The sequence below is a fragment of the Mastigoproctus giganteus genome, chromosome 10, assembly GCF_048544385.1.
Source record: "Mastigoproctus giganteus isolate SK-2022 chromosome 10, ASM4854438v1, whole genome shotgun sequence".
Classification (NCBI taxonomy): Eukaryota; Metazoa; Arthropoda; class Arachnida; order Uropygi; family Thelyphonidae; genus Mastigoproctus; species Mastigoproctus giganteus.
In genome coordinates this window covers 42242262-42267044 of record NC_143584.1, presented here as the reverse complement: position 1 = coordinate 42267044, position 24783 = coordinate 42242262, and the positions used below count along the sequence as shown (strand labels likewise).

Sequence of the window (24783 nt, the reverse complement as noted above, 5' to 3'; positions counted from 1 at the left end):
ATTTTATATTTATTGTAAATACATCTGTTTTTATTAGTTTTACTTCATTCATGTATTTTAAAGCTTTTAAGGCTTTTATTTTAACTTCCATTTCTGTCATAATATATATATTTTAATTGTAAATAAACTTACATTTTATTTTATTTTATTTAAATTGGTTGGTGTGAAGCATAAATATTTCAACATTGAAATGTTATTCGTATTTTCTATCACATTTTTTTTACAAATCATTAAGTTGATGTCAAGAGTTGTATTATTGAATGTACTAAGTTAGGAGTAAATGCTGGGAATTTGTACACTAAATCTTCACATGTTGATAACAGTATCTCCAATCATTTGTTTCTTTTCCTTGAGAGCGAGCGCCATGCAGCAGTGTTTATCAATGTGAGCTCAGTTTATTTTTGAGGTTATTATGTCAAACTTGTGCTGAGAAGAAAGTGAGTAAAATGTCTTCATGCAAGTATTTGAACAATCTGAATTTATTTTGTTTTATTTGTGGAAGTTAGGTAGTCATCAAGCAAAGACAAGATATAGTACATAATTTGTAAAAAATGTGCTTTGTGCTTATTTTAGAGTGAAACTTGGTAATTAAGATAAACAATAGGCTCCACATAAAATTTGCTGAACCTGTGTTGAAGCATTAAGATTGTGGAAAACTGGTAAAAGGAAGTTTATGCCATTTGCAATTCTCATGATTTGTTGGGTACCTACACACCACTCTGATGACTGTTACTTTGGTTAGTTAATGTAGAGGGGATACAATAAAAAGAGTAAGAAGGACATTGTGTATCCTAATATTCCGTCTTTAGACTATCTCACATGGAGATAACCTGCTGATTCCTTGTCTTCCACTTAATGTAATAATAACAGTATTTGGCATATGTGCAAGGAAGCCACAGGCTTTTGCTGAATGGAAAAAACCAAAAAACCCACAAATTATATGCTCCTCTCCTCACACAGGTATGTATCCAGTTGACCTTCGAATTTATTCAAACAGTCAGCCTCAACTACCTGCGAGATTAATTTATTCTAGCAATTAACGACTCGCTATCTAAAAGAAAACTTTTTATAATCTAATCTAAATCACAAGCCCTGTAATTTAAATTTATGACCCCTAGTTCTGAAATTTTTTATAACAGTGAGAATTCCACCTTCATTCCTCCTGAGAATTCCACCTTGTAAACTTCAATCAGGTCACCTGGTTGCCAAGCGCTGTAGCCCACATCATCCGAGTCTTTCCCTATATGATCGTCCTTCTGCCAATCTCACCATTTGAGTTGCCTGTCTTTGACCCTCCAAGAAGCGCAATGTCTTTTTTTCAGATGAGTTCTCCATAATTGAATACAGTATTCCAAAAGTGGTTTTAAAATTGCTTTATACAGTAGAATTATGACCTCAATCTACTGGATAACATTTGATAAATCATCGATAGGACACCATGGGCTTTCCTGGATGCCTGTTTACACCGTTTAGAAAACTTCATGTCTTCCCATATTCTAACTCCCTGATTCCTTTCCGCCTGCACTTTTTTTTTAATTCAACCCCACCAAGTGTATAATTTATTAAAGTACAGGTTTATGCTACAGCACCATGTTTATACGTAGCCAACTAATAAGTAGTTACAATATTGGCATCATTTAAGTATATCTTAAAGTTAGATATACTTAAATGATACCAATTTTGTAACTACTTAGTAGTTGGCTACGTATAAACATGATGCAATAGCACAAACCTATACATTAGTTAACTTCTTCGTAACCTGAGGCTATTGCCCGAAACAAATTGTGTGTATAATTTATTTGTGGATTTCTATTCCCCATTAAAATATAGCTGTCACTTCTCAAACCATCTCTGAAATCTGTTCAAGTCACCCTGAAGGAGTGCTGCTTGGCAATGATCATTAATGACTCAACCAATCTTTACATCATTTGCAAATTTTGACATCACACCTCATATCCCTTCATTGATATTATTTATGAAAATGAGAAACAACAGTAGTCTAAGAGCCAATCCTTGATGGACCCCATTCCTGACTTTACACCAATCTGAAGAATATCCATTAATCACAACCCTCTGCCATCTGCCCTGCAGCCAACCAGCAATACATCTTAGAATCCTACCAGTAATCCCAACCTGTTCACGCCTATACAGTAACCTCTCGTGAGGGTCCAGGTCAACTGCTTTGCTAAAATCCAAATAAACTATGTTGAAATTATTTCCTAAATCTAGCTGAGTAAATGAGTAACTGTGTCAAAATAGCCTAAGTTAGTTAAGCATGATTTACCCTTAACAAAGCCAAGTTTTGTGTCCTTCAGAATAACATATCAATCTAAATGTCCTTTGATTAGCAATAGCATTAGTAGAGGCATTTGATGCAAGAAAGCAAGCTTATGCAGCATCAGCCAAAAAAAAAAAAAAAAACCCCACTTCCACTTCACCCCTCTGTTCATTCGAAATACCTGTCCAGCTGAGCCTTAAACTTATTTAGGCTATCAACCTCCACCACAAGGGATGGAAGTCTGTTCCACCAACCAATCAACCAACCACCCGCTGGCTCAAGGCAAATTTCCGCACGTCTATCCTACATCTGTCTTTCCTCAATTTGAATTTATGCCCTCTCAGGTGATTTTTCTGAGCTAGAGGAAGAATCCCATCAGCATTGAGCATGCTTAAACCATTCAAGGCTTTATACACCTCTATCAGATCACCTCGCTGGTGCCTAGTCTCCAGACACTGTAATTTGCAAAACTTAAGCCTTTCTTCGTAAGAGCACCCCTTTGTTCCATTCACTAATCTTGTTGCCCTTCTCTGTACTCGTTCCAGCAGCTCTACATCCCTCTTGAAATGAGGCCTCCAGACCTGTACTATTAATCATTACCTCTAAGATTTTTCCTACTACTGACATCAGACTAACCGGTCTGTAGTTACCAGCTTAACACTTAGAATCACTTTTATGTACTGGCAATACATTGGCACTTCTCCAATCCAAAGGAACCTTCTTTGAGTCCGAAGATGTGCTCATAATTAACCTCAATGGTTCAATACACTCCCTTGCACTCTCCCTCAAAACTACAAGGAAAATGCCATCAACACCAGAAGCCTTACTTGCCTTAATGATCAAAAGTTTTTTTTTAAAAAACAATCATCTGTAATTATGAGATCACTAATTTCATATGGCTCAGCCTCTTCTCAGCATGAATCGTCTTTCATCAGTAAAGACTGATGTAAAGTCTTCTCGGCGGATACCATCAGAGGCTTTTTGGCCTCTGATCGGTGTGCAGGTAGGTATCCTGGAGTTACAATAAGTGACAACCAAAAAGCCTTGAAACTGTGCCATCTGGGTGGTGGTGTCTACAAAGAATAAGTAACGTTAGTTTTCTCCACTGGGGAAGCATTGTTTATTTGAGGTAGTGCAATATTGGGACATGTTGCGAAGCCATTCACAATATGAGATATAACAAAAATGATGCCATTTCACTTACTTCAGTGATTTACTATGAACTAACATGATATTGTTCGATTAGTGAATTTTCTGTAGTCTGAGGCTTTTAGCCCTAAAACCATTTTAGTCTATACTGTTGCACACCACTGGCATCTCTCATACTGTGGAGTTAAACTTCATAACTGGGTCATCACTTATTGTAACACCAGGGTGCCTACTTTCCCACTGATGAGAGGCCAAAAAGTCCTGAAACAGCGCTCAATCTCGGTGGTATCCGCCGAGATTAAGTAACGTTAGTTTACTCCACTGGTGAAGCATTGCTTACTTGAGGTAGTGCAATATTGGGGCAACTTGCTGCGAAGCCATTCACAATATGAAAAATAACAAAAATGATGCCATTTCACCTACTTCGGTGATTTACCATGAACTAACAAGAAGCTATGCACTAATTTGTTCAAATAATTTTCTGCTTATTATAGTTAGCAAAAATCCTGTATATCATTGACAAGACCTAATATACCCCCCCCCCCTCAACGAACAGCCCATCTATACTAGCCAGAGAACTTCATGTCTGACTGCACAATTACCTCCAGCTAGTTTTCATTCTCCATACATAGTTGGTATCTTATTCTAGGTTTACTGGTACTCATATGCATTTGAGTTAATATTAAATTCAATTGCCAATTGTAAGCCTAATTTTGTTGCAGTAGCATAACCTGATTACTGTCATTGACCACCCTCTCAACCATTGTATCATCTGCAAACTCAGACATTAAGTCTGATATGCCTTCATTAATATCATTAATAAATATTCAAAGCAACAAAGGGCTCATCACTAAACCCTGTTAGGGGGCTCCACTATTTATATTAGTTCAAGAAGAGCAGGGCCAAATGATAGGCACTGTCTTTTCTCACTCAACCAAATCTTTATCCAATAGTTTCTAAAATCTAAACATATGATGTCAAAATTATTTTTTATCTCCAGTTCCTTTGTTATTACATCCTACTAACTGATCAGATTAGTAAGATTGCCCCTTAACAAATCCATAATACACTGCCTACATTCCTGTCTGGATGATTCTGCATTACTTCTTTAACTAATTACTCCACTATTTTCCCTGGAACAGTCAAGCTTACAGGTCTGAAATTATGCACTTCACCCACTGATCCTCTTTGTGAATTGGGGATATATTTGCACATCTCCAACATATGGGATCATACCCTGAATCTAAGCATGCTCTCACAATTATATCTAAAGGCTTGCTTAGTTACCTCTTTTGTTGATTCTTTTAATATAGTTGGATCACAAAATTATTTGGAACCAGGGTATAAATTGGTATAATTCTAATATTTCCATCCTTAATAGCTTCTTTGCTGGTGAATGTAAATGTAAATTATTTATTTAGCTTGTCAGCATTCTGAACAGGATCATGAATCGTTATGCCATTCATATTTAGTGAACCAATGTGGTCCATTTCTTTTCCTTCTAGTGTGCAAAGTAAGCAAAAAATTCTTTGTTGTACACTATTTTTCTTCGCTGTTTGTTGTTTGTTATTTGGTTTTTAGGAGCATTAGCAACTAAGGCCATATTGCTGCTCCTGCCCATCTGGCTACGGAGATGCCACTTTTCTTCATATTCTTAGCCAAAGCCTTCTCATAATGGACATCTGCTTCCTTAATTCTCCCTTAATTACCTGATTTCAGAATAGTTTGTACTTCTCCTGCTAATTTATAATCACCCCCATGCATTTTATTCTCTTCTACTAATTTCATCAGTTCATCTGACATCCATTTAGGTCTAAACCTTGAACAATATCTCTTAGTTGGTAGAAAAAAAACTAGTAGCTTGCATGATTATTTCTCTGAATGTTTCCCATTTAGAATTTGAGGTTGATAACATCATCAGTTGTTCCCACTGATGAAAAGAATTTAAAAATTGTCTACGACTACTGCAGTCACCTTTGCAAAACTAAATTCCCTTCCCATTATTCTTGACATTATCTTTAAGTAGATCCTACAGCAATAAATTATGATCACTGCCACTTAGTGGTTCCTCTATCTGGATAATTTAATTCATGAAATCTAGAGTTATTATGCTTCAAACTAGGTAAGCAGTCACTAATGGCACCTCCATAGCCAGTTGGGCAGGAGCGGCAGTGCGTAACACATGCTTCTTGATTAGACTGGGGTTCGAGCCCGTGACCACCAAATACGGAGGATGCGGAAAGGTCAGAGGAATGACCACCGCATATCCTCGGAGCAATATGGCCTTAGTTGCTAATGCTCCTAAAAACCAAATAACAACAACAACAGTCACTACTGATAACCAGATTTTTGAGATTTTATGATATACAGCCATCCAGGGATCTGAGTTAACACTAGACATCATTAAAAAATAATAATAAAAAAAGAGAGATATTAACTTTTTTTCTTTTAACTTACCGTATAGCCAACTGGTACTTCAAGGGGTGTTTGCTGTTCAAGCTTCCTTTGGCAACTTATGTGATAAAATGTAAAAAAGAGATGATGTTGATCAGTTAGATGTGAAGGAAGCTTTATTTTAATCTCATCATAAAAGTCTGGACATCTGTTTAAAAGAAAACATATGAAATAAGGCATGAAAGAGGCAATAAAATGCCTAGATAACCAAAAGTGTAATGTCAACATTATTCTATCAATCAAATCACACAAACTAACAGAATGAAAAAATATAAAAATAAGCTTGAGTGAAGTTTTACATTAATCTATACAATTTTAGAAAACTATAATTGTATGCCCACCATTTAACCAGGGTTGTCACTTTTGTTTTTTTTGAACCCAGAATGTATTTCCCATAGAAAAAATATAATAAATGGTGGTCACCTATCCAGGCTAGTTCACTAAATAAACGGTACTAAAATATAAGATTTTTATTTAAGTAATTAGAGAGGAAATGGTTACAAGGCAGTACTTAAAGTTAGCTAGAAGCCAGTGATTAATAGCAATTCCTGCTTTGGTAATAAACTGCATTTTCTGGGAGAAGATGTTCTGGTATATTTTGGTGGCGGTTTGATTTTTTTGGTTTTATATTATAGCAAAACTTAAAATTTCCATTTTGCTCATTACATAGTGAGTTTTTAAACTGTATACTCAATCCAAAACTTACAATCTAAGGGAGAAACTGCAAACAAATTTGGTTGTTATGATCTTTGCAAGAAGAAAGTGAATTACAGGAAAAATCAGTTTCAAAAATCATCACTAGGATAGAGGTTTTGCTATAAACATATAAACAATTAACCTCTTGCATGATCTGTGAATGAAACACAATTAACATCAGTAAGCATAAGTCCTCGCTTCATTTTTGTACAAGGAACTGTATTAGATAAAGGATCAACCAGAATGCAGAGATTGCTATTAACAAACAGCAGGCTCAAATAAATATTTACAGTAAAAACGTCAAGCAACAGGAGATAAATAACATTAGAGAGTAGAGGTTAGAGCAGAAGCCTCAGGTGTGTGAGAAAACTAGTTTTAGTCACACCTAGAAAACAGACCTGAGGTTTTGCCATAAATATTACTATTATGGCAAAGTGAAGATTTACATTACTTGGATGTCCTAAAAGTTTAAGGATATAGTCTTAATGACAATTGTCATAGGTGTTTATCTTTTAGACAAGTGTCATATATTATTAAAAAGAGAAATTAAGCAGGTTTTGCACAAAGAAGAATCATGACTTTATAAATAAAAATTTGCCCGAATATTCTCGAATATTCATCTCTGTATATGAAGCAAATTGACCAAACAGTAAGCATAAGAAAAACTATGAGTTGAATATAAATGAATAATGAAAATGAATGAAAACAGATCAATAATAATACCTGAAAGGTTGGAAATTATAGAAGTATTACAAATCAATAGTTGGAGATTACAATCTTTATTGATATTAGCATTAGCATTAGTAGAGGCATATGATGCAAGAAAGTAAGCTTATTCAGCATCAGCCAAAAAAAAAAAAAAAAACCCCACTCCCATTTCACCCATCTGTTCGTTCCAAATACCTGTCCAGTTGAGCTTTAAATTTGTTTACGCTATCAACTTCTACAACAAGTGATGGAAGTCGGTTCCACCAACCAACCACCCGCTGGCCAAAGGCAAATTTCTGCACATCTATCCGACATCCGTCCTTCCTCAATTTGAATTTATGCCCTCTGAGGTGATTATTCTGAGCAAGATGAAGAATCCCATTGGCATTGAGCATGCTCAAACCATTCAAAGCCTTATACACCTCTATCAGATCACCTCGCCGGTGCCTAGTCTCCAGACTCTGTAATTTGCAAAACTTAAGCCTTTCTTCGTAAGAGCAACCCTTTGTTCCATTCACTAATCTTGTTGCCCTTCTCTGTACCCGTTCCAGCAGTTCTACATCCTTCTTAAAATGAGGCCTCCAGACCTGTATACAATACTCAAGATGTGGCCTAACCATTGCCTTATACAAGGGAATAATCACCTCCTTATCCCTGCTAGAAAAATTCCTGTATATCATTGACAACACACCATGAGCTACTCTTGCAGCTCGTCGGCACTGCTCAGAGAACTTCATATCTGCCTGCACAATTACCCCCAGGTCCTTTTCATTCTCCACCACTGTCAGTGTAGTACCGCAGAGTTGATACGTTGCTCTGGGGTTACTGTTTCCCATATGTAGTACTTTACATTTGTCAATGTTAAACTTCATTTGCCACCTCTCAGCCCATCTGTTCAACCTTTCCAGATCCTGTTGCAGCAGCATAGCGTCAGTAGTGTCCTTAACGACCCTGCCAACCTTTGTATCATCTGCAAACTTGGACATTAAACTTGATATCCCATCATCAATATCATTCTTAAACACCGAAAACAACAACGGACCCAACACTGAACCTTGAGGAACTCCACTAATAACATTAGTCCACGTTGAGCAGTGTCCATTGATTACCACTCTCTGTCTTCTGCCACTCAACCAACCCCTTATCCATAGCAGCAATTTGCCTCCAATGCCACACTGCTCCAATTTGTGCAGCAGTCTTCCATGTGCAACAGTATCAAAAGCCTTTCTAAGATCCAAATATATAATATCAAAGTTATTCCCTGCATCCAGTTCTTTTCTGACTACATCATAGTATCCAATCAAATTGGTCAGGCAAGACCTGCCCTTAACAAAACCATGCTGCGTCTGAGCTATAACTGAATTCTTGTCTAGATGATCCTGCAGTGCTTCTTTAACCAGTGCCTCCATTAATTTACCTGGAACAGAAGTTAAACTAACATGTCTATAATTACTTGTGTCAGCCTTTGATCCTGCTTTGTGAATTGGGGTTACATTAGCACGTCTCCAGTCTATGGGTACCTCCCCTGAGTCCAAAGAAGCTCTCATAATTATGGCTAGGGGTTTGCATACTTCCTTTGCTGCCTCCTTTAATATAACTGGATAGATCCCATCCACCCCAGGTGCCTTTTTTATGTTTATCCTCAACAATCTCTCCTCCACTTTCCTCTCAGTTATTACAAAATCATCCAGCTCACTGCCAATGTTTACTTTACCTACATCATTCTCCTTCCTGAATAACTCCTCATGCGTGAATGTAGATGCAAAATACTCGTTCAGATTGTTAGCCACCTGAGCAGGATCCTCAACTGTTGAACCATCAATATCCAGTGGACCAATCTGATTCATCCCTTTCCTTCTCGAGTTCAAATATGTAAAGAACTCTTTTCTGTTTTTCTTTGCATCCTTTGCCAAGGATTTTTCGTAGTCTGCCTTTGCCTGCCTAATCTCCTTTGTGACTTGGTTACAGACCAACTTATATCTATCATAGGCTTCCATGTCACCCATTAATTTGTACATATCCCATGCATTTTTCTTCTCTGCCACATGTCTCATTAATTCATCTGACAACCATTTAGGCCTAAACCTTGAACAATATTTCTTAGTTGGTATGTAAAGCCTGGTAGCCTCCAAGATTAGTTCCTTGAATGCTTCCGATTTTGAGTTTGCTGTTGGTAACATCATCAGTTGGTCCCACTGTATAGAATTTAAATACTGTCTCAGACCATCATAGTCGCCTTTACGAAAACAAAAACCCTTCCCTTTACCTCTGATGGTAGTTACCTCCTTGAGTAAATCCCACTTCAACACACTGTGATCACTGCCACCTAGTGGTTCATTTATCTGCAGATTCTTAATGCATGAAGAATCACTACTGATAAACAGATCAAGAGTATTGCTTCCTCTTGTTGCCTCACGAACATGTTGATGTAGAAAACAATCATCCAATAAATCCACAAAAGCCTTGCTAGTGTGCGAGTGACCAATCCACAAATTCCAGTCAATATCTGGGAAATCCCCCATTATAAGACTCTCTGATTTACTGGCCCACTCTATTTCCCTGTACAATATCTTATTATACTCATCAGAGTCATTAGGCCTATAGCACACTCCTACTCTCAATTTTGATTTCCCTATGCTTATGTCACACCAGACTGACTCGACATTGCCCTGTCCATCGATGTCGACTGGCTTCACTTCCTTGGACTTTATGTGTTTCTTAATTAATAGCATAACCCCTCCTCCCCTCCTGTCCTGTCTATCCTTTCTATACACATTGTATTCCCCAAATTCCAGTTCCGCATTACTTATATCTGTGTGACACCACGTCTCTGATATCCCAATAATATCTGCCTTTGATGTTTTGAGCAATACCTCAAATTCATCAAATTTATTTACCAAACTCCTAGCATTGGTGTACACGCAGGTATACATGCACCTGTTTCTATTCTTAGCTACCCTAACACAACCCATGTGTTTGCTTGTACCGCAATGACTACCAGCAGTCTCTGAAATATCCTGCATCTTGTTTTCCAGGCTTCTGCTCATTTCAATAGAAGCAGTGCAAGAATCACTTCCACCTCTGCCAGTGGCTACTGTTAATCTATTAGTCCTTGTATCCCCCCCCAACTAGCAGTTTTCCGACCCACCTAACACTGCCTCGACAGCATCAGCAAATATTCTTGCACCCTTTCTATTTAAGTGTATCCCATCCCTGTAGAAGCAATCTCTCCTGTTAACAAGTACAGTCCAGGCTGAAAAAAATTCTACCCCTTGAGCCTTGCACAATCCCTCCAGGGCCGAATTGATCGGCAAGGCTCTCATCATATACTCCCTCCTATCGTGTCTGGGCAGAATTGCAGACACTTTCAAGTTCAACCCTAATTCACGGCTTTTTTTCAACAGTGACCTGTACTTGCTAAGTAATTCCGCCGGTCTCCTACTCTTAATATCATTAGTGCCAACGTGTACAACTATATCACCTTTTGTGCCCTTAAAAGATGATATCCGCTCTACAACGTCATCAACCTTTGCCCCTGGCAGACATACCCTGGTCCTATTCCACCTATCCTTTTTACAAAGCATGTTCCCCGTTTCCCTGACAATAGAGTCACCAACAACTACTAGTTCCTGTGGGACCAGCGCATTCTGCCTAGGGGGCTGCCTCTGTGTTGCCTGATGACCAAGTGCAAGCTCTGGCGTTGATGTGGGCAGCTGAGAGCTTGATGGGCCCCTCAATTTATTTCCTTCGAGGGCATCCACCCTGTCCTTCAAGCTCTCATAAAGGCCCATAACAACACTGAGTTGTCGCCTGATTTCCTTGCACTCCTTACATCGTGCACACACAAAGACATCCCCCTTGGCAGTATCATGTCCCGTACCCGACTGCTCCGCAAACATCAAGCAAACAGTGCATTTTAAAAGACTGTGATTCAGAGGGCAACTGCCCCCCCTCAGTTCTCCCCTGAACCACAGCACTCCCATTAGCTTGAGCCTTTTGCTTTGCTGCTCTGGTCAGAGTCATGATTCCGATTTAATTCAATAAAATTCAAAACAAAAATTAAATCCTTAAGTTATATCCCAAAACAGTTATGTTATATATATATATTTTTTCGGTATCTAGTGTTTTCTACGAGTTCCCTGTATACAACTTCCGTATCACGTGTACCACTATAGTTATGTATTAATTATTTGTTACGATTAAGTCGTTATATATATATAGAGTTAAAAATACAATTTAATTGACAATAAAGTTTATCAAGATTAATAGATTTACTGATTAATTGACAATATTATATTATGCACTATACTACACTAAGCTTATGCTATCATGTAAAAATGGCGGGAATTCACGAACGGTATTTCTACGGACTCGTAAGTATTGATTAGCTTTCAAATCTCGCTATCTCAATTTAGAATAAACTAAGGATCCTAACTAGGTCTATAATCTACTTATAGAAGATAATTTGATATAACAATTGGTTAATAAATCGACTAAATTTGGTTAAAAAAAAAAGACCTCTCGTTCAATTTGTGACATGTGGATTTGATACCGTTACCGATACTATGTAATATCTACAAAATCTCTGTCTAAGTTAAACATAAAACTAAGTATCGTAACTAGGAATATAAAGCTACTCTAGAAAATAAGTTAATATGACAATTTAAAACTAATAAAGCAGAAAATAAATCAGGAAAAACTTCTCTGTTTCAAGAGCTTTAAGGAGCAACGTCCGCACAGGCTAACCTCCCACCCAGACTCATTATATGTCATTATATGTCATTATTAACTAAAAAATTGGAAGACGAGAATTGTGAGGACCTATAATCAAGTATGGTATGTGAATAAAAGTGTTGTTAAAGGCCTTTCTTTAGTATATAAATTTGTCAAGGAGCCTATGGACTGTTAGGCTGATATTATTGTTGAGATTAAATAGTTAACAATAACCCCTATAAGTAAACTGAGTTATATAAGCGAGGTAAAACTCAATTTATCAATTTGCTAATATCGAGGTAATAGCAGCATTTGGCAAAATCTTTTCAGTATAATGAAGGGATAGTGACTGTTTGGTCAACTTGGATAAGGTCTATATGGAACTGCATTCTAGAGATACTGCAATGGTCTGAGATTTGGACACCCTGAAGATTAGTAGTTTGCGGACATTTGCAGAAAGTGAAATGCTAAAAGATCTTATTGAGATAATTAGGCTTGTAGCTTATATGGTTATATGAAATTCCATTTCATTAAAGGTTCAAAGTTAAATCAATAAAATAAATGGAATTTCTTTTATTGACTTAACTCTAAATGTTATGTCACTTGTAAACAAAATCAAAAAAATGGAAAGTATATGAGGGATGGTACACAAGTGACCATCACTGCATCTGCTTTGAGGTTGGGTCGAGTTGATAGACCCATAAAGCGTTTGGAACAAATAATGACAGGGGAATTTTGGGATAAGGAGAATAATAGCCTGGCAGGTGAGAAAACTAAAACAATACAGGATTTACTATTTAATGGATCTAACAGGCAGATCTGGAAGCAGAGTTCTACAGTTCAGAATGCAGTGCAGAGGTCTCTAATTTAAGAAGACCTGTATATCAATATCAGAGAATTAGAAGAACAGTTTTGTAGAGGAGATATGGAACACTACAGATAAGTTCATGTTGGACCAAATCTATCATATTGTCAAAAAGGTCATGAACCTGTTAAAATGAAATGGGAGAATAGTATAGAGAAAATGAAATTTTTGTGACAATGCTTCACAGTAGCAGTCAGGATGAAGAGGCTGAGACACTGAAAAAATAATAAGAGAACAAAATCAAAATTATCTGAGTGAAATTCAGAGTAATGAATTTCACTTAAGTGAAATGAGTTAAGTATTATCTAAGACTAAGAAAGGTTCAGCTCCTGGACAGGATCTACCAGAAGTGGAGGTTTTAAAAAAGATTTCGGAATTGAGATTGGATTGGATTTGCTTCTCTCTTTACGAGTGACTGACTGAAAAAAATAAAAATAAAAATAAATAAATAAAATAAATGTATTCCCACAAGACTTGAAAAAGGCTCACATTAATATGTTATTAGATGGCAAACAGAAGAATGATTTAAGTTCATACAGACCCATTGTGCTGCTACCGATAATGGAAAAGTAATGATTATATGATTATCAAGAGATTAAACAATGCTGTTTTTCTTCTGATAGTCAATATAGTTCAGAAAAGAGATGTCAGTCAGGGATGTGCTAGGTGAAGTGCTTAGCCAGGTCAGAACATCACACATGAGGGATTTGGTACCTTTAAAGACATCAAGGGTGTATATCTATATTCCTGGAACTCACAATTAGAAATGAGATGAAATCAGATGGCCATAGTAGAGTAAAGAATTATGCTCCTTAAGGAGAATTCAAGTGAGATATGTTATTCTTCTATTAAGTGTAATGGCTTATGTATACTTCATGTCTCTGAGGTCAGGTGGGTGTAAACTTGACAATAGACCTGTGCAGACCTAGCTTATTGCCGCTCCTGGAACAGAGAAGTTTTTGCTGATTTATTTTCTGATTTATTAGCTTAAATTGGCATATCAACTTATTTTCTAGAGTAGCTTTATATTCCTAATTACGATACGCAGTTAAAGTTTAACTTAGATAGAGATTTTGTAGGTATTACTTAGTATCGGTAAGGGTATCAAATCCACGTGTTACAAGTTACAGCTCCGTTGAACGAGAGGTTTTTTTTAACCATATTTAGCCGATTTATTAACCAATTGTTATATCAAATTATTTTCTGTAAGTAGCTAGTCAGGATCCATAGTTTATTCTGAATTGAGACAGCGAGAATTGGAAGTTAATCGATACTTAAGTGTCCGTAGACTTACCGTTCATAATTTGCCGCCATTGTTACGCGATACAAAATATCTCGAACCAGATAGCATAAGCCTAGTATAGTATAGTACATAATATAATATTGTCAATTAATCAGTAAATCTATTGGTCTTGTTGAACTTCACTGTCAATTAAATTATACTTTTAACTATATACATATAACGACTTAGATTACGTAACATAAATAATTAGCAAAAATAAATAATTAATACTTAACTTGATACGGAAGATATATAAAAGGATTTCGTAGATAACATTCGATACTGAAAATAAATATAGCGTTATAACCGTGTTATACAAATTTAGGATTTTAATTCTGTACTGAAATTGAAATTTTATTGAAATTAAATCGAAATCATGACTCAGACCAGAGCAGCAAAGCAAAAGGCTCAAATTAATGGAAGGGTTGTGGCTCAGGGGAGAACTGAGGGGGGCAGTTGCCCTCTGAATCACAACCTTTTAAAATGCACTATTTGCTTGATTTTTGTGGAGCAGTCAGGCATGGGACATGATACTGCAATGGGGAATGTCTTTGTATGTGCGCAATGCAAGGAGTGTAAGGAAATCAGGTGAAAACTCAGCATTGTTATGGGCCTATATGAGAGAGCTTGAAGGACAGGGTGGATGCCCTCGAAGGAACCAAATTGAGGGGCCCATCAAGCTCTCAGCTGCCCACATCAATGTCAGAGCTTGCACTTGGTCGTCGCGCAACACAGCGGCAACCCCCAAGGCAGAATGCACGGGTCCCAAAGGAACAAGTAGTTGTTGGTGACTCTATTGTCAGGGAAACGGGAAACATGCTTTGTAAAAAGTATAGGTGGAACAGGACCAGGGTATGTCTGCCAGGGGCAAAGGATGATGATGTTGTAGAGCGGATATCATCTTTTAAGGGCACAAAAGGTGATATAGTTGTACACGTTGCCACTAATGATATTAAGAGTAGGAGACTGGCGGAATTACTGTTGCACATGGAAGACTGCTGCACAAATTGGAGCAGTGTGGCATTGGAGGCAAATTGCTGCTATGGATAAAGGGGTAGTTGAGGGGGAGAAGACAGAGAGTGGTAATCAATGGACACTGCTCATCGTGGACTAATGTTATTAGTGGAGTCCCTCAGGGTTCAGTATTGGGTCCTTTATTGTTTTCTGTATTTATAAATGATATTGATGATGGTATATCAAGCTTAATGTCCAAGATTGCAGACGATACGAAGGTTGGCAGGGTTGTCAAGGACACTACTGACACTATACTGCTGCAACAGGATCTGGAAAGGTTGAGCAGATGGGCTGAGTGGTGGCAAATGAGAAAACAGCAGTTTTGGTTGCCACCACTCAGCCCATCTGCTCAACAAAAGGTTGAGCAGATGGGCTGAGTGGTGGCAAATAGGAAACAGCAACCCCTCTGGGGTTGCTGTTTCCTACCTATGGGAAACAGCAACCCCAGAGCAACGTATCAACTCTGTGCTACTACACTGACAGTGGTAGAGAATGAAAGGGACCTGGGGGTGGTTGTGCAGGCAGATATGAAGTTCTCTGAGCAGTGCAGACGGGCTGCAAGAGTAGCTCATGGTGTATTGTCAATGATATATAGGAATTTTTCTAGCAGGGATAAGGAGGTGATTATTCCCTTGTATAAGGCAATGGTCAGGCCACACCTAGAGTACTGTATACAGGCCTGGAGGCCTCATTTCAAGAAGGATGTAGAGCTGCTGGAACGAGTACAGAGAAGGGCAACAAGATTAGTGAATGGAACAAAGGGGTGCTCTTACGAAGAAAGGCTTAGGTTTTGCGAATTGCAGTGTCTGGAGACTAGGCACCAGCGAGGTGATCTGATAGAGGTGTACAAAGCCTTGAATGGTTTGAGCATGCTCAATGCTGATGGGATTCTTCCTCTTGCTCAGAATAATCACCTGAGAGGGCATATATTCAAATTGAGGAAAGTCAGATGTAGGATAGATGTGCAGAAATTTGCCTTTAGCCAGCGGGTGGTTGGTAGGTGGAACAGACTTCCATCTCTTGTCGTGGAAGTTGATAGCCTAAATAAGTTTAAGGCTCAGCTGGACAGGTATTTCGAACGAACAGAGGGGTGAAGGGGAAGTGGTTATTTTTTATTTATTTATTTTACTTTATTTTTTTTTTTTGGCTGATGCTGCATAAGCTTGCTTTCTTGCATCAAATGCCTCTACTAATGCTAATGCTAAAAAGTACAGGTCACTATTGAAAAAAAGCCGTGAATTAGGGTTGAATTTGAAAGTGTCTGCAATTCTGCCCAGAAACGATAGGAGGGAGTATATGATGAGAGCCGTGTCGATCAATTCGGCTTTGGAAAGATTGCGCAAGGCTCAAGGGATAGAATTTTTTTTCAGCCTGGTCTGTGCTTGTTAACAGGAAAGACTGCTTCTACAGGGATGGGATACACTTAAATAGAAAGAGTGCAAGAGTCATTGGGGTACTGGGAGTACTTGCTGGGAGTCATTGGGGTACAAGAAAACACAAGGGATCTTGTGTTAGGGTAGCTAAGAAAAAGAACAGGTGCATGTATACTTGCATGTATGCGAGTTTGGTAAATAAATTTGATGAATTTGAGGTACTGCTCAAAACATCAAAGGCAGATATTGTTGGGATATCAGAGATGTGGTGTCACACAGATATAAGGGATGCAGAACCGGAATTTGGGGAGTACAACATCTACAGAAAGGATAGACAGAATAGAAAGGGAGGAGGGGTTATGCTATTAGTTAAGAAACATATAAAATCCAAGGAAGTGAAGCCAGTTGACATCGCTGGACAGTGCAGTGTCGAGTCAGTTCGGTGTGACATAAGCATTCGGGGATCAAAATTGAGAGTAGGAGTCTGCTATAGGCCTAATGACTCTGATGAGTATAATAAGAAACTGTACAGGGAAACAGAGTGGGCCAGTAAATCAGAGAGTCTTATAATGGGCGATTTTAATTTCCCAGATATTGACTGGAATTTGTGGGTTGGTTACTCACACACTAGCAAGGCTTTTGTGGATTTATTGGATGATTTTTTTCTAAATCAGCATGTTCGGGAGGCAACTAGAGGGAGCAATACTCTTGATTTGATTATCAGTGGTGATTTTTCATTCATTAAGAATCTGCAGATACAGGAACCATTAGGTGGCAGTGATCACAGTGTGCTGAAGTGGGATTTACTCAAGGAGGTAACTACCATCAGGGGTAAAGGGTAGGGTTACTGCTTTCGTAAAGGTGACTACGATGGTCTGAGACAGTATTTAAATTCTATACAGTGGGACCAACTGATGATGTTACCAACAGCAAACTCAAAATGGGAAGCATTCAAAGAACTTATCTTTGAAGCTACTAGGCTTTACATACCAACTAAGAAATATTTTTCAAGGATCAGGCCTAAATGGATGTCAGATGAACTAATGAGACATATGGCAGAGAAGAAAAATGCATAGGATACATATAAATTAACATGTGAAACAGAAGCCTATAATAGATATAAGTTGATCTGTAACCAAGTTACAAAGGAGGTTAGGCAGGCGAAGGCAGATTACTAGAAATCTTTGGCAAGGGATGCTAAGAAAAACAGCAAAGAGTTCTTTACTTATGTAATCTCTAGAAGGAAGGGGATGAATCAGATTGGTCCACTTGATATCGATGGGTCAACTGATGATGATCCTGCTCAGGTAGCTAACAAACTAAATGAATATTTTGCATCGACATTCACACATGAGTAGTTATTCAGCGAGGGGAATGTCAGAGGTGTATTCAACTCTGGCAGTAAGCTAGAGAATTTTGTAATAACTGAGAGTAAAGTGGAGGAGAAATTGTTGAAGATAAACACAACAAAGGCATCTGGGGTGAATGGGATCTATCCAGTTATATTAAAGGAGGCAGCAAAGGAAGTGAGCAAACCCTTGGCCATAATTATGAGAGCTTCCTTGGGCTCAGGGGAGGTACCAATGGACTGGAGATGTGCAAATGTGACCCCAATTCACAAAGGAGTATCAAAGGCTGACACAAGTAATTATAGACCTGTGAGTTTAACTTCTGTTACCGGAAAATTAATGGAGGCACTGGTTAAAGAAGCACTGCAGGATCATCTAGACAAGACTTCAGTTATAGCTCGGACACAGCATGCTTTTGTTAAGGGGAAGTCTTGCCTGTGATGATGAAGTCAAAAGAACAGGATGCAGGGAATAACTTTGATATTATATAATTGGATCTTAGAAAGGCTTTTGATACTGTTGCACATGGAAGACTGCTGCACAAATTGAAGCAGTGTGTCATTGGAGGCAAACTGCAGCTATGGATAAATGGTTGGTTGAGGGGGAGAAGACAGAGAGTGGTAATCAATGGACACTGCTCATCGTGGACTAATGTTATTAGTCTAGTCCCTCAGGGTTCAGTATTGGGTCCATTATTGTTTTCTGTATTTATAAATGATATTGATGATGGTATATCAAGCTTAATTTCCACGTTTGCAGACGACACAAAGGTTGGCAGGGTTGTCAAGGACACTACTGACACTGCTGCTGCAACAGGATCTGGAAAGGTTGAGCAGATGGGCTGAGAGGTAGCAAATGAAGTTTAACAATGACAAATGTAAAGTACATTTGTCAATGATACTGTTGCACAATGTATCAACTCTGTGGTACTACACTGACAGTGGTAGAGAATGAAAGGGACCTGGGGGTGGTTGTGCAGGCAGATATGAAGTTCTCTGAGCAGTGCAGATGGGCTGCAAAAGTAGCTCATGGTGTATTGTCAATGATATATAGGAATTTTTTTAGCAGGGATAAGGAGGTGATCATTCCCTTGTTGGCAATGGTCAGGCCACAACTAGAGTACTGTATACAGGCCAGGAGGCCTTATTTCAAGAAGGATGTAGAGCTGCTGGAACAAGTACAGAGAAGGGCAACAAGATTACTGAATGGAACAAAGGGGTGCTCTTACGAAGAAAGGCTTAAGTTTTGCAAATTACAGTGTCTGCAGACTAGGCACCAGCGAGGTGATCTGATAGAGGTGTATAAAGCCTTGAATGGTTTGAGCATGGTCAATGCTAATGCGATTCTTCCTCTTGCTCAGAATAATCACCTGAGAGGGCATAAATTCAAATTGAGGAAAGACAGATTTAGGATAGATGTGCGGAAATTTGCCTTTAGCCAGCGGGTGGTTGGTTGGTGGAACAGACTTCCATCCCTTGTCGTGGAAGTTGATTGCCTAAATAAGTTTAAGGCTCAGCTGGACAGGTATTTCGAACGAATAGAGGGGTGAAGTGGAAGTGGTTATTTTTTATTTATTTTTTTATTTTTTTTTGGCTGATGCTGCATAAGCTTGCTTTCTTGCATCAAATGCCTCTACTAATGCTAATGCTAACGGACTGTCCTTTGTGCACCATGCAAAATATTTTGCACGGTACACAATGAACAGTTTCTGATGTGTTTTATTAAAATTTAAGGAGGATTGTAAGAGGTAACTTGAGGTTAAAAAAGTAAGACAGTTCAAATGGTTTAAGACTGTTTATTTTTATCCCAATCATAATTCATGTCGATATTGAGAGGATCTGTTATATTCTTTTACTATCAACTAAAGCAGATGAAATGGTTCTACAAGTGTTGGTTAATGCAAGGTTTTTATGACTGTATTCACATTCTATGAATACAGTCATGGTCTTCACATTGTGTGAAGACCATGATTGTATTAATATAATGGCTAAAATAATGACATAACAGCCATTATTAACTGTTATTCTGTTTCTTCTTCTTAACTGTTATTCTTCTTTATCCTATAGCTTCTAAAGGAAAAAAAAAACTTTGGACTGTGGGCCTTCCAAAGGATGATAAATGTAATTATGAAGTTTTTTTAGGAGCATCAGTGACTAATGACTTGAATAGGCCTAATGACTTGAATGAGTACAATGAACAATTGTACAGAGAAATAGAGTGGGCCAGTAAATCAGAATGTCTTATAATGGGGGATTTTAACTTCCCAAATACTGACTGGAACTTGTGGGTTGGTCACTCACACACTAGTCAGACTTTTGTGAAGTTATTGGATGACTGTTTTCTGCAGCAGCATGTTCGAGAGGCAACCAGAGAAAGTAACAGTCTTGATCTGGTTATCAGCAGTGATCATTCGTGTATTAAGAATTTGCAGATAAAGGAACCACTAGGTGGCAGTGATCACAGTGTGCTGAAGTGGGATTTACTCAAAGAGGTAACTACCGTCAGGGGTAAAGGAAAGGGTTTTTGCTTCCGTAAAGGGGAGTACAGTGGTCTCAGACAGTTTTTAAATTCTGTACAGTGGGATCAACTGACGATGTTACAAACAGTAAATTCTAAGTGGGAAGCATTCAAAGAATTAATCGTGGAAGCTACTAGACTTTATATACCGATTAAGAAATATTGTTCAAGGTTTAGGCCTAAATGGTTATCAAATGAACTAATGAGACTCGTGACAGAGAAGAAAAATGCATGGGATGCATATAAATTATCAGGTGACGCAGAAGCCTGTGGCAGATATAAGCTAGTCTGTAATCAGGTCACAAAGGAGGTTCAGCAGGCGAAGGCGGATTACGAGAAATCTTTGGCAAAAGATGCTAAGAAAAACAGCAAGGATTTCTTTACTTATATAAACTCTAAAAGGAAGGGGATGAATATGATTGGTCCACTTGACATCGATGGTTCGACTATTGATGATCCTGCTCAGATAGCAAACAAACTGAATGAGTATTTTGCATCTACATTCACACGTGAGGAATTATTACAATTTGAAAATGGAAGAAGGTTGTCAAATTGTAGCAGTGTGCTTAATGATTTTGTAATAACTGAGAGCAAAGTGGAGGAGAAATTGTTGAAGTTAAACATAAGAAAGGCACCTGGGGTGGATGGGATCTATCCAGTTATTTTAAAGGAGGCGGCAAAGCAACTAAGCAAACCCTTAGCCATAATTATGAGAGCATCCTTGGACTCAGGGGAGGTTCCCACGGACTGGAGATGTGCACATGTGTCCCCAATTCACAAAGGTGGATCGAAGGGTGACACGAGTAATTACAGACCAGTTAGTTTAACTTCTGTTCCGGGTAAAATAATGGAGTCGCTGGTTAAAGATGCATTGCAGGATCATCTAGACAAGACTGCAGCAATAATTCAAACACAGCATGGGTTTGTTAAGGGAAAGTCTTGTCTGACAAATTTGATTGGTTATTATGATGTGGTCACAAAGGAACTGGATGCAAAAAATAATTTTGATATCATATACTTGGATTTCAGGAAAGCTTTTGACACTGTTGCGCATGGAAGACTACTGTACAAATTGGAGCAGAATGGTATTAAGGGTAAGTTGCTACAATGAATAAAAGGATGGTTAAGTGCGAGAAGACAGAGGGTGGTAATCAATGGGTGCTGCTCTTCGTGGACTAATGTTATTAGTGGAGTCCCACAGGGTTCGGTGTTGGGTCCACTGTTGTTTTGTGTATTTATCAATGATATTGATGAAGGTATATCAGGCTTAATGTCGAAGTTTGCAGATGACACAAAGGTTGGCAGGGTTGTTAATGACAGTAATGGCAGTGTGCTACTGCAACAGGATCTAGATAATTTGGGCAGATGGGCTAAGAAGTGGCAACTGAAGTTCAACCTTGACAAATGCAAAGTACTGCATATGGGTAGAAGTAACCCCAGAGAAACGTACCAACTGTGTGGTACTACACTTAAGGTGGTAGAAAATGAAAAAGACCTGGGAGTAATTGTGCAGTCAGATATGAAGTTTTCTGAGCAGTGCAGACAGGCTGCTAGGGTGGGTCATGGGGTTTTGTCAATGATATATAGGAATTTTGCAAGCAGGGGAAAGGAGGTGATTGTCCCTCTGTATAAGGCAATGGTCAGGCCACGCCTTGAGTACTGCGTACAGGTCTGGAGGCCTCATTTTAGGAAGGATGTAGATTTGCTTGAGCGTGTACAGAGAAGAGCAACACAATTGGTGAGGGGAATGAAGGGATACTCTTACCAAGAGAGGCTTAAGTTCTGCAAATTGCAGTGGCTGGAGACTAGGCACCTGCGCGGTGATCTGATTGAGGTCTATAAGGCCTTGAATGGGTTGAGCACGCTGAATTCTGATGGGATCCTCCCACTTGTTCAGAATACGAACCTACGGGGACATAAGTTCAAATTAAGAAAGGATAGATGTAGAATAGATGTGCGGAAATTTGCCTTTAGCCAGCGGGTGGTTAATTGCTGGAACAAACTTCCATCTGTCGTTGTGGAAGTTGATAGGTTAAATAAATTTAAGGAGGAACTGGACAGGCAATTGGAGGGTATGGTGTGATTTTTTTTTTTTTTTTGGCTGATGCTGCATAAGCTCCTACACTGCTTTCTTGCATCAAGTGCCACTACTACTACTACTACTACTACTACCAATCTGATTGGATACTATGATGCAGGGAATAACTTTGATATTATATATTTGGATCTTAGAAAGGCTTTTGATACTGTTACACATGGAAGACTGCGGCATAAATTGGAGCAGTGTGGCACTGGAGGCAAATTGCGGCTATGTATAAAGGGATGGTTGTGGGGGAGAAGATAGAGAGTGGTAATCAATGAACAATGCTCATCAAGGACTAATGTTATTAGTGGAGTCCCTCAGGGTTCAGTGTGGGTCCATTGTTGTTTTCTGTATTTAAAAATGATATTGTGATGGTATATCAAGCTTAATGTCCAAGTTTGCAGACGATACAAAGGTTGGCAGGGTTGATAAGGACACTACTGACGCTATGCTGCTGCTGCAACTGGATCTGGAAAGGTTGAGCAGATAGGCTGAGAGGTGGCAAATGAAGTTTAACATTGACAAATGAAAAGTACTACATATGGGAAACAGTAACCCCAGAGAAATGTATCAACTTTGTTTTACTACACTGACAGCGGTAGAGAATGAAAATGACCTGGGGGTAATTGTGGAGGCAGATATGAAGTTCTCTGAGCAGTGCAGATGGGCTGCAAGAGTAGCTCATGGTGTCTTGTCAATGATATACAGGAATTTTTCTAGGAGGGATAAGGAGGTGATTATTCCCTTGTACAAGGCAATGGCCAGGCCACACCTTGAGTACTATATACAGGTCTGGAGGCCTTATTTTAAAAAGGATGTAGAGCTGCTGGAACGAGTACAGAGAAGGGCAACAAGATTAGTGAATGAAACAAAGGGTTGCTCTTATGAAGAAAGGCTTAAGTTTTGCAAATTACAGTGTCTGAAGAATAGGCACTGGTGAGGTGATCTGATAGAGGTGTATAAAGCTTTGAATGGTTTGAGCATGCTCAATGCTGATGGGATTCTTCCTCTTGCTGAGAATAATCACCTGAGAGGGCATAAATTCAAAATGAGAAAAGAAAGTTGTAGGATAGATGTTTGGAAGTTTGCCTTTAGCCAGTGGGTAGTTTGTTGGTGGAACAGACTTCCATCCTTTGTTGTGGAAGTTGATAGCCTAAATAAATTTAAGGCTGATCTGGACAGGTATTTGGAATGAACAGAGAGGTGAAATGGGAATTTTTTTTTTTTTTTTCTTGGGTGATGCTGCATGAGCTTGCTTTCTTGCATCATATTCCTCTACTAATGCTAATGATAACAATAAATCTTTGGAAAAGGATGCAAAGAAAAACAGCAAAGACTTCTTTATTGATGTAAACTCTGGAAGGAAGAGGATGAATGAGAACTGGTCCATTTGGTATTGATAGTTTGATTCTAGATATTGTTGGTGACAGGAGAGATTACTTCTACAGGGATAGGGTACACTTAAATAGAAAGGGGGCGAGAATATTTGCTGATGCTATTTAGGCAGGGTTAGGTGGGTTGGTAAACTGCTAGGTTGGAGCGATACACAGAATAAAAGATTAACAGTGGCCGCATAACATAGGCAAAAGTGATTCTTGCACTGCCCCTATTACAATGAGCAGTAACACTGAAAGCAAGACAATGGAGATTTTCAGGACTGTTAGGAGTCATACTGGAATAAATAAATAGATGGGCTGTAATAGGGTAACTAAGAATAGAAACAGGTGCATGTATACTTAGATGTACACCAATGCTAGGAGTATAGTTAATAAATTTGATGAGCTTGAAGTGCTAGTCAAGACATCAAAGGCAGCTATTGTTCGGATATCAGAGATGTGGTGTCACACAGATATAAGCAGTGCAGAATTGGAATTTGGGGAGTACAATGTGTACTGGAAGGGAGGAGGGGTTATGCTGTTAGATAAGAAACACATAAAATCTAAGGAAGTGCATCCAATTGATGTTGGTGGACAATGCAATGTTGAGTCTGTTTGGTGTGACATAAGCACTGGGAATCGAAAAATGAGAGTAGGTGTGTGTTATAGGTCTAATGAATCTGATGAGTATAATGAGAAATTGTGCGTGTGGACCAATAAATCAGAATGTCTTATAATGGTGGATTTTAACTATAATAAATCAGAATGTCTTATAATGGTGGATTTTAACTTTCCAGATATTGACTGGAACTTGTGGGTTTGGTCACTCGCACCCTAGTACATTTTTTTGGGATTAATTGGATTGATGTTTTCTATAGCAGCATGTTCGAGAAGCAACCAGAGGGAGTAATAGCCTTGATCTGATT

General features: G+C 38.5%; 1 protein-coding gene across 1 annotated transcript in view; it reads right to left on the bottom strand.

Annotated features, from left to right (window-relative positions):
• Zir (dedicator of cytokinesis) overlaps positions 1-24783 on the bottom strand; it is an 869757-nt gene that overhangs the window by 588536 nt on the left and 256438 nt on the right. The window contains 1 exon segment of the mRNA XM_090382918.1: positions 5885-6029. Coding sequence (XP_090239044.1) covers positions 5885-6029 — 145 coding nt within the window.